The sequence below is a fragment of the Orbicella franksi genome, unplaced genomic scaffold (genome assembly GCF_964199315.1).
Source record: "Orbicella franksi unplaced genomic scaffold, jaOrbFran1.1 SCAFFOLD_207, whole genome shotgun sequence".
NCBI lineage: Eukaryota > Metazoa > Cnidaria > Anthozoa > Scleractinia > Merulinidae > Orbicella > Orbicella franksi.
The window spans coordinates 1-11645 of NW_027670633.1; the positions used below are offsets into that span (position 1 = coordinate 1).

The 11645-nt window shown below is 35.7% G+C and overlaps 1 protein-coding gene across 1 annotated transcript; it reads left to right on the forward strand.

Annotated features, from left to right (window-relative positions):
• The first annotated feature begins 9983 nt into the window (after positions 1–9983).
• Positions 9984–11327, forward strand: LOC145473532 (neuropeptide FF receptor 2-like). Its single transcript, XM_081455033.1, has one exon. The coding sequence runs from the start codon at positions 10174–10176 to the stop codon at positions 11275–11277; it is 1104 nt and encodes a 367-aa protein (XP_081311159.1). The 5' UTR covers positions 9984–10173; the 3' UTR covers positions 11278–11327.
• Positions 11328–11645: the final 318 nt, after the last annotated feature.

The window sequence follows — 11645 nt, forward strand, 5'->3', positions numbered from 1 at the left end:
AATGATTCCAAATTTTACCGACAAATCATGTTTTTATCTTGGCATCCATACTTACAACTGACAAATGATTCCAAATTTTACCAGCAAATCATGTTGTTATCTTGACATTTATACTAACAACTGACAAATGATTGCAAATTTTACCGACAAATCATGTTATCTTGGCTTCCATACTTACAACTGACAAATGATTCCAAATTTTACCAACAAATCATGTTATCTTGGCATCCATACTTACAACTGACAAATGATTCCAAATTTTAGCAACAAATCATGTTTTGATCTTGGCATTTATACTTAAACCTGACAAATGATTCCAAATTTTACCAGCAAATCATGTTTTGATCTTGGCATACATACTTGCAACTGAAAAATGATCCCAAATTTTACTGACAAATCATGTATTGATCTTGGCATGCATACTTACAACTGACAAATGATTCCAAATTTTAGCAACAAATCATGTTTTGATCTTGGCATCCATACTTACAACTGACAAATGATTCCAAATTTTACCGACAACTCATGTGTTTATCTTGGCATTCATACTTACAACTGACAAATGATTCCAAATTTTACTGACAAATCATGTTTTGATCTTAGCATCCATACTTACAACTGACAAATGATTCCAAATTTTACCGACAACTCATGTGTTTATCTTGGCATTCATACTTACAACTGACAAATGATTCCAAATTTTACTGACAAATCATGTTTTGATCTTAGCATCCATACTTACAACTGACAAATGATTCCAAATTTTAGCGACAACTCATGTGTTTATCTTGGCATTCATACTTACAACTGACAAATGATTCCAAATTTTACTGACAAATCATGTTTTGATCTTAGCATCCATACTTACAACTGACAAATGATTCCAAATTTTAGCGACAACTCATGTGTTTATCTTGGCATTCATACTTACAACTGACAAATGATTCCAAATTTTACTGACAAATCATGTTTTGATCTTAGCATCCATACTTACAACTGACAAATGATTCCAAATTTTAGCGACAAATTAAAATTTGATCTCAACATCCATACTTGCAACTGACAAATGATTTGAAATTTTAACGACAAATCAAAATTTGATCTCAACATCCATACTTGCAACTGACAAATGATTCCAAATTTTAGTGACAAGTCATGTTTAGTTTCAGCATCCTTACTGACGACTGAGAGATGATCCCAAATTTCAACTGAAAACTCTGTTTGATCTCAGCATCCTTACTGTAAATGACAGATGATTCTAAATTTGTAACTGACAGATCAAGTTTTGATCTCCACATCCTTACTGACAACTGATCTGCACTGACCACTGAAAGATGGATTGAAATTTTTAGTGACCGCTCATACAGTATTTCATTTGCTACATCCTTACTCAGAGCTGGCTGACAGGCTATAGTCATGTTTTCATGTGAGGTTTGTTATCAACAGTTATCAACTGACTCCAAATTTTACTTACAGATTATGCTTTTATCTCTGCATCCTTCTTTCACCTAGAACTGATGATCAGTAAATGAGAAATCATTTACTGATCAAAACATGTTTCCTTCAACAAATGAGAGAATAAGCTTTTTTTGCTTAAAGGGTTTTTTTTGTATGGTGAAAGATAAACTGGTTGGCAAATGTCAGCTGAACTGTGTAATTCATGAAACAATTTAAATGGATACTGTAATTACTTTTTAAAACTAGAGGTAAAATTTGTTGGAATATCTTTGAATATTTGGGAAGTTCAGGGTTTTTTTAAATGAGTTTGAATCCCGTGCTATGGTCTTATAACCAGTCTGCAAATTCAACTTTATTCCTCTCTGTTTAAAGAACAACTGAAATCAAGAAGTACATCGTAGCCATAGTTACTGTAAATAATGTTGATCTTTTCTGATCCATTAGCTTACAAAAGTGATCAAAATCCAATTTCTCCTCAAAATCAGTACATTGTAGACGAAACAGGCGATGACAATAAGGACAATCATCAGTACGGGAATTCTGTAGCCTATGTATGTGGAACAGGGTGAAGAAAGCTTCACGTGGTTGGAAAGCGGGTGCAAATACAATACAAAGCTTCAGTATGATATATATCAAACATTTTTGTTTTCTCTCTTTCAGGATTTCTCAGTGATCAGACGATTGATGAAAGATGAAGGCAAAGACAAGACACTGGAGGCAACATTAAGAAGGCAGGACACTTAGGACAAGACATAGTATGCAAGGAACAAATGTAAGACAGATTAAGATCGAGATATTTTCTGAAAACCCAAAAGTAGGACGTGTAAGATTTTTTTTTCGTGGACTAAATGTTACGATCGACTGTGTTTTCTTCACAGTTAAATAGAACACGAAGGCTATCTATAAAAAGGAACTGGCCCGAAAAATAATTTACAGATTCACAGTAGGAAATGTGTTGTCAGCTTTGCTTTACAAATTGTAATTCAGTTTTAATCACATTGTCTTTATTCACGATGCGAGAGCTTGGTAGATTGTGTGACTGACGCGTACGTGACTCTTGAGAAACAGTGCTGTTGCGTCACACCAGCAGCCGTTGAGAATATGTTAATAAGGCCTTGTGCGGGAATTTCAATACACGGCATTGCAACAGGAGATTTAGCAAATAGAGATTGTAAAGTGCCTTTTGATATTTTGTTGGCTTGTTTAGACAAACGGCAAGGCAGCAGGGTACCAAAAGAAACTTTATTTTCTGACTTAGCAGTACGGCAACATTTCCTGAATTTGAGTAATTCCCGACCAAAACTTTCGTAACATATTCTCAACGGTCGTTAGTGCCGCGCAACACCACTGTTGTTCAATAGTCAGGTACGTTTCTATCATATGATTCACCGAGTTCTCGTATCGTGAGCTTCGAAAGTCTTTAATTTTCCTTGAGAAGCAAATTTTTACAGTTAGCCTTCGTGTTTACTAGTTTCTTTCACGGACCAATTTCAGAATGGATTATCTTGTTTGTCCAAAATCTCTTAACCAAAAGCGATTTTAAAAAGTTTTCTTGAAACCAGCAAAGTTTTTGTCGAGTTAGTTTTGTACAAAATCAATTTCGATTGTTTATTAAATGTTTCCTAAAAATTGTCTTGGCTGCCTAAATTTAACAGTAGAGTAACCCATGTCAAAATTTTTAATTTTCCCGCCAAAAAACTTAGAAAAATTACGGGCGCCAAAAATACGCGTGCGCCATTTTTTTTTTTTTTATTTCCTGTGTCAACCCTTGTTCAAAATTTTTATTTTCCCGCCAAAAAACTTTTAAAAAAAAACGGCGCATGCGTATTTTTGGCGCCCGTATTTTTTCTATTTTTTTCCTCTGTTAATATTAATTACTGTGTATTACTATTCTTAACTGTTATTCAATAAAGTTTTATTTCATCCACTCAATAAAAGTAATAAATACAACACTCAAACTTGTTTTGTCTTCTTTTGTTTCTTTTATTGACATCAAATAACTTGAATTAAATAATGACAAATCAATAACTCACAAGTTTTCTTTAATTAGTTTATTGAAATTCAATTACAAAGGTGTCATCAAAAAAATTTGCCCTATATATACTAAGACTTTTGGCGGGAAAATTGGAAAAATTTTGCACAGCGTTTCCCCTGACAACGTTTTTGACAAAAATTTTAAGGGGGTACCCCCTATAATTTTTCCCGCCAAAACAAATCAACATATACCATCTTGAGCACAAACTAACAAAAAATTTTGAATCCAGTATTGTAAAAATTTGTTTGTGTTTAAAATGGTATATTCCGTGATGATATCTGATAGTCAGCCATAACACCACGAACAGCTAAAAACCTATTTACAAAAATGTGAAGAGCAAGTTAAAATTTCCACAACTGCAACGTTTCTGCACAACATTGAGATGGTAAAAAAATTCCTAAATCGAAATATTTAAGAAAGTTTATATAACCGGGTGACTTGCGCCCCAACTACATAACCTCTATTAACTACAGCGATTCTGAAATATCGCCACCTGCTCAATGTTGTGCAGAACATTACAGTTGTAGATATTTTAACTGGCTCGTCCCTTTTCTGTATATAGATTTCTAGCTGCTCGTCATTCACAGCTTAACTATTTAACGTGATATCATCATGCAATATATTTCAAGAAGATAGCAAAGGCAAGCCATAAACCCGATTACTCTTACGAAATTAAAAAAAAACGCGAAAACTTCAATCTAGTGCTAGCATTTGAAACATTTTAGAGCTTCAGTCACTTTTAGCAGAGATGAAAAAGCAAAACCCGACAAATTATAGGCCAATTAAAGAAATCTTCATGGCTTGCTTCGTTATCTTCAAGAAATTACTTCAAGCGGGGTGTTAAAGGTTGATGTCTGGTTATCAATCTTCAAAATGCAACTATATAACCTGTGGCTTCTGTTAAATATTTTGTAAACTTTTTCATATGCGAACGAAATCAATAACATTTTAGAAGAATCAGACAATTGAAACTATAGCTTTGATAAGCAATAGAGCTAATGGCAAATGTTTGGTAAATTTTTATTCGAATTCGTAGCAAACGATAGCGATAAAAGTTTAGAAGAATCTTACAATTGGAGCTTCTTTGGTGATAACAAATGTATTTAGTAAATACAAAAGACAGCGATAAAATTTTCAAATAATCACACAATTGGAGCTAAGTGTTGAAAATCAAAATTGCAATAGTGAATACTTTTAGTAAAAATGTCTGTCAGTTGCCGAAGAAAGCTGATCATTTCCACCAATAAGCCAATTAAAGCTTCAACTTTTTGAAAAGCAACAAATTTTTTCGTTAATATTTTCGGTAAGATTGTTTATCAGTCCAAATAGTAGTTTTAATTGACATTTTAGAATATTCAGACAATTGAAGCTACATTTCTAAAACTCAATATATCTGATGGTACAAAATGAAAGCCAAAAAAAAATTGAAAAATCAGACAATTAGACCTACATTTTTGAGACGGGACAATGAAAAAAGTTGCTTGATACCAGACATTATTCGAAACAGCCTCGCTGGAAGTTAAACAAGAGGATATATTTGGTTTCTGATTGACCTTTTTGCGCTTATTTCCCTTCCGAAGAAACAATACATACCGAACGCTTTCCGTACATAAATGTATAAAAGAATATCTCCCGATAAATCTAGTATTTTCAGGAGACGAAGATCAATTCAGAAACGCAATGTCCTCTTCTAGAATTATTTATTTTCAAGGTGGCTCTGCATGTCAATACACGATAAACGTCAACAAATAATCGCGCTTTTTACTATAGCACATTAAACGAAAAAAAAAAAAGAAAGAAACTCGAGCGAAACAACGAAAAACTATGAATAATATGTGGTGATCATGTCAACAAATGCTTCAAATATTCAAAAATTAACTTGAATAAAGTTGCGAACAAATTCCGATTTACAAACGAATCGTTAACGATCCCTGGATTAATTTGAAATGTTTCGTTATTTCAAATGACGAGGGAAAAAACGATAGAAATTGTTTGATGGTTATATTGAACACTTTTACTTAACTTCAACGCAAGTCATTAAATAATTTTGAGCAAGGAAATGTGCTCTTTTAACATGCTCAATTCACATCAGACTTGAACTTCCTGGGAAAACAAGGAAAAAATCAAACGTTCACCTCTATTCAACTGCAATATAAGAGTCGATCAAGACACTTCTTTAATTTCGTATCTGAAAATGCTAAGATTTGAAAAGATTAGATTCTCCGACGACAATTTTCAACGACCAGTCAATTTATGTTGATTATATATTGAGCAAGGCTATTGCCCTCCAACAGACAATTCACATTATAAATTGAAACGAAACCTTCGTGAAACGTAATACTCAATGCGATTTTGGAGAACAAGACAAATTGAAATTGTTCAGTGTTGAATTGTTTGTCCAATTTATATCAAAACAGAATTTGCTATGATTGACATGATCACGTAAACAAAAGTTACTATCACGGTTTGATTTCAAAATGCAGCGCCACCTTAACATACTCTACAAAGGTCATCACCTAGTAACAGGTTTTCAAACTTAGGAGAGTTGAGCGATTGTGCAACAATTTGGAATTTGCAAAGAAAATAAAAATAAAAATAAAAATAATACTTTACTTTGACAAAACACACGAACTAAAGCGTGCCGAACCGATGAAATGTAACTTGATCAAGTTGATGATCGCTAAAGCGAAGAAATGAAACTCTCCATGATTTGAAAACATGCACTAAATGATAGCACGAAAGCGGTTGAAAGCTTTCCGTTGAAAATGGCAGAGTTAATTGGCGATTACAACCGAATTTAATTTTTTCGCGCCCGTATGTCACTCCGACGCAAATATTTCAGCAGAGAGAAACATAAAAATTCAGTTTTGCAAACAAAACGAATTTGAACTCGATTATATTTTCTCTAGTTTAGGTACTGCCTTTTCTTATCGGAGAGATTTCAATTCAGCCAAATTCTCAAATGTCATTCTTGATCGATTCTTAACTTTGTCTTCATCCTCCCTGCTTGAATCCTTTTGATCTCCTTGTGTTTTCCTAACTTTTACTCCCTGAAAATAGAATAGATAAAAATTCTATAAGGAACAAACCCAAGTGTGGAAACAAACGAGTAAACGAGGAGCAAAGAATTCACACTGAATATTGTAGAACACGAGCGCACGTTGACAAGTACAAGACAAAGTTTCTCAAAGAAACGCAACTAGTGTCTCGTATGGTTCCTGAACTAGCTTTAATTCTAACTTGCGTTTTACTCTCTACTAAAGCCATACGGTTGTCCTGAAGTTCAAAACGAAATGTAAACCAAATCGGCCGGCAAGCGCACGTGGAAGAATGACTAAGAGCCGGTAGTTTTGGTTGAAATATTACCTTAGAAGATAGAATGCAGAGAAATTGATACTAACCATCGGCAGAAATGCGTGTCAACCGACTTCTCTTCCTAAATGTCGACGCCATTTCTTCTTGGTATAAGATTCGCTTCTCGTGTATAAGGCAACAGCACACATCTTACTCCGACGGCAAACATCTCAAAATGACAAACAAGCACCTCAGATCAGCAATAGTCATCATGAATATGCAAAATAAAATTAGACCAATCAGCTAACAGATTCGTCACGAATAGGTAAAGACAACAGCCTTTGCACGCTTTCTTGGGCTACAACTTTGCATTTCCTTTGTTTATATGGACCCAACGTGAACCTGTATACACTACTGAACAAACAAAAAGGTCATTTTTCAAATATAATTAAGCTTTTTTTACAGTTCTTGGATGCCTATCTCTCCGGCTCATTTTGAAACTGAATTTAGTAGCATTCATTTTAACATTCAAAGATACAAAAGTTGATTCATGGTTACCATCATTTTTTCTATCCCATGATCCATTCATCCTCATGCCACACCAAAAACACCGTAAGGCCCAGAACAACTTAAGTTAACGAAAAGTGGCAAAAAACGTAAGGTTGTCTAAGTCATTAACAAGGCAGTCTCGACGAAAAATCCTTGTTTTAAATTTAGCCATAGGTAGTTGTGTTTCGTCTTCGGCGGGAAATGCGAGATGTGACCACGTGACATTTTGGGGAGCAGGGATGGCGCTGTGAGAGCGCTCACCTCCCACCAATGTGGCCTGGGTTCGATTCCGGCTCAGTGCCATATGTGGGTTGGGTTTGTTGTTGGTTCTTGCCTTGCTCTGAGGGTTTTTCTCCCGGTTCTCCGGTTTTCCTCCCTCCACAAAAACCAACATGTCCAAATTCCAATTCGACCAGGATAGAGGACCCGGATGAAAACAAGCAAAGGCTGATGTGGCTTCCTCTCTAAATACTGTAATTAATGAATTTATTTATTTACATTTTTAGTCTTTGCCAGTCCCAGGCGTAGAGAGTCGCGCGCTTGCTGTGAAATTGCACACAATTTTCATCGAAAAGAAAACTTCTACTTTCCCCATCACCGTACATTTGCCTGAAAGGAACCCACATGGAACCCAAGGGGAAAGCGACGGGTTTGAAATAGCGGAACGCGCAGAGAACGTGCTGCTGATGAAAGCTTTCATAGCTGGTGACGGTTTGTTCTGAACCAGAATAAAAACATTAACAAAGTCAGGTTTTTTATTAGCTTTGAACTTTTATAAAATTTGTTTATTAAGTCCATTGATGCCTCTTATCTTTACAAAAATTGGTGGTTTTTTTTTTTTTTGGCTCTCGTTTGTACAAGGTGATCCACTCTTTTTTACACCTGGTGCCTATTTTATGAACCTCCTATTGCCGTGAAAGTTTTCGTAGAGCCCTAAACCTCTACGCGCTTGTCACTGATCACTTTATACCTCTTCTCTTGCGTGGACATATACAACGGTGGCATGTTACCATGGTTACCAACCGTTTTGGTTTTTTTTGTAGCATCTTCATTTTGCATCTTCTATACGCATCTAGTACGTTGTAAAATATTGAATGGTTAAGCTTAACTATGAGAGGCAAGCTTTTAGGGTTGTACAGGTCTACCTCCTCAGTGTACTAAGTACTTGACGCATTTTTTTTAAAAGATCTAAACAGAACTTGAGTGTTATTTTCGTTGTTTTCATGAATGCAATAGAAAGTTTTAAACAGAAACAAGGTCATACTAACTGACGTACTAAGAATAGTTTTGAATAGAAGCAAGGGTCGTACTAACGTACTAACTTACCAAGGAAAGTTTTGAATAGGAGCAAAAGCCATACTGAGGTACTAAGAAACGTTTTGGATAGAAACAATGGTCATACAACGTACTTCCTTCATTTATCATATCACTGAGACAACCACGTGCACTTCATTGTGATTGGCTGAGAGCAGGCCAATTGATCGTTATTCCTAACTCACACTGCACTGCAAATTAATGCGTACGGGTGTAATTGCTACTTTTAAATCCTAAACAGCTAGCACATTTTAAAATCAATGTGTAAGACATTTCCTACCAACATAACTTTTTTAAATTGTTTCAGAAAGTTGTATCTTAACGTGCCTATCGCAATTCGACAATAAAAAATGGGTTTCACCAAGCAGTTTAGGAAAAATAAGCACTTAAAGCTAAAATTAAGGGTAATTTTAAGAGATCGTCCCGTTGCTGAGGCAACCAATTTTGCAAGGCCATGCAGTTAAGCACTATTTGTTTACAAATTATTGTGCGTTTATGTGATACCTATTTTACAGCATCGCTTGATAAGGGGCGGTAGTATTGATCCGTCAATTTATAACTCCTGGAAAATGCTAGAAACTGTTGCCAGCCACCTTAAATCATAACTTGCATTGGGATTCTCTTTTCGAGGTAATATATATTTTTTTTAGCTTTAATTTCCAAAAGTGATCAGTTGTTCTGCTGGGAACAGATGAATATTGATAAGGCACTACAGTAGCCACATTTACATCTTAAAAACCTATTTTTGGATATTATCTATTACTGTAGCACTCAGCTCAATAAATAAATGCTCAACACTGTAAAAACTGCAAAACAAAAAGACAAAAAACTTAAGATTTAATGTAAATAAGAACCATTACACAAGTAATGTAAATAAAATAATCCTTTTTCTAAAGAAAGAACGTTGGAGTTGTCTTCTAAAGTGTAAACTAATCAGCGACAAATGTTCGGCACGCTCGTTGAAACTCCTTTGTGCCTGTGCTCTAAATCTGAAAATATTACACCACAGATTCTGTTTTAAAGGAGAAAACCTCCACTATTTGTAGAACAACTGAAAAATAGAACCGAAACTGGTTCAAAGGCTTTTCAAAGCAGATGACGACGCGTTCTTTTCATATTTCTAATGTAAACGTAACTAGGTACAAACATTATCTTCATTAACTAAGGTTCTAAATTTTTAATATAGAGACGTGAGGGTATTAGTGCTTTTTCATTACATTATCATAATTTTCTTTTCAATAATTTTCTTTGTCATCAATATTAGCATGACAAAGATGGATTTTGACATAAGATCTGGTCATTAATATCAATAAGGTTTGAAATGCCTAACACCGCATTATTGAACAAGATAAGGGACCTAAATCTCGACACGTTTGACTCACGGAAAATTAATTTGGCCAAGTAGAGTTTCCTCTTAGCCTGAGCACTGTAGCGAAAAGTCAGTTGTCTAAACTGTTGAGAGTAAAACTCGAAAGTGAGAATAGCTTTGTCTTTACACGAACGAAAAAGGCTCGATCCGAAAAATGATCAAGAAAGCCGCGAAATTTGTGCCTCCGACGCTTCACGCCTTAGATGACACTGAATCTGACGGAACATCTTCAAATCTAAACTTTCTACATACCTTTATGATTGTCTTTTCTTTGGTATTTTTCGTTGGTGTAATACTTGATATATTCGTAATCTTCGTGATGGTACGAAGTGGACAATTGCGGAAGAATATTTCCAGCTTTCTGTTGTTTCACTTGTCTGTTACTCATCTGTTGTTTCATGTGGTCGTCCCTGCAGTAACTATGAGAGGCAAAACTCTTCAAAGATCAAGTGACGCGATGTGCAAAGTGTCCGCTTTTGTCGAGCACGCGTGCCCAGCTGCAATTTTTAGCACTCTAATGGCCATCGCTTGGGACCGTCACAAAAACATTTTACAACCCTTTAACAGTCTGGTTGCAAAAACTATGAAATCGTATTTACTGCTGGTGGCAGTTATTTGGACTTACGCTGTGATATCGTCCGCATCGTTTGTTATCAGCACGACGGTTCGGTCTGATAACATTTGTTCGATCGTAAATAACACACAACAGCAATGCGAGGAATTAAAGTCCTGTCGCACACCATCAGACTGGAAAGTCCAGCTTTCAGTGACATTTTATTTTCTGGTGGCGTTTGTCATTCCTCTTACTTATATGACATTTGCTTACACAAGAATTGCTGTTCGATTGTGGAAGAGAAGCAAAACTGGAATAATTCACAGCGCTGTAGCAAAGCATAAAACAAAATCAATTCGTTTGCTGCTGGTCGCAATTCTTGGTTTTGTTCTTTGTTGGAGCCCAAGTATTTTGATCAATTTGCTGGATAGGTATGGAGTTCTTGAAGGCCTATCTCTTGAAGAAAAAGTGAAGTTAAAACTCTGGTGCCACTTTATAGCCCCAGCATCGAGTTCGTTAATAAACACAGCAGTTTATGCATACTTTAGCCCTGAATTCAGGAAAAACTGCGTCAAATTTGGTTGCTGTTGCTGTAGTTCTTGTCAGCCTTTCATTCAGTCATGTTCGCAGTGCCGTGCTGATCACCGAGTGGGTTCAGACGAGACGAGTATGAAGAGATTTACAAGGCAAAGCGCTGCGAGTTAAAAATAAAAACCAAACAACTACGCAAGTCCAAGAAAAGCATACAGCAAGACTGCAACAACAGGAGCGATTTAACACAAAAAAAATACGGAACTTTTTATTTACTTCATTTTATTGTAGACTGCTATGACAACCGATCTCAGAAAGCTCAGGCCTCGTCCACACTACGCAGGAGAAATTTGAAGACGCAGCTTTATTTCTACGGTTAGGCCTACCATCCACACTTATTCCTCACGAAAACGAAGCTCTTCGAAAACGCTCTTCAAACCGGAAGAATTTGAAAACGCCGGCTTTGCGTTTTAGTGTGGACGGAAAACATTTTAAAAACGGAGCTTTTTTGAAAACGATGACGTCACCATAATCATGTCATT

What these genes read in the sequence shown, in the direction of transcription:
- LOC145473532 (XM_081455033.1), top strand. Translation starts at nt 10,174, where the DNA reads ATGATCAAGAAAGCCGCGAAATTTGTGCCTCCGACGCTTCACGCCTTA.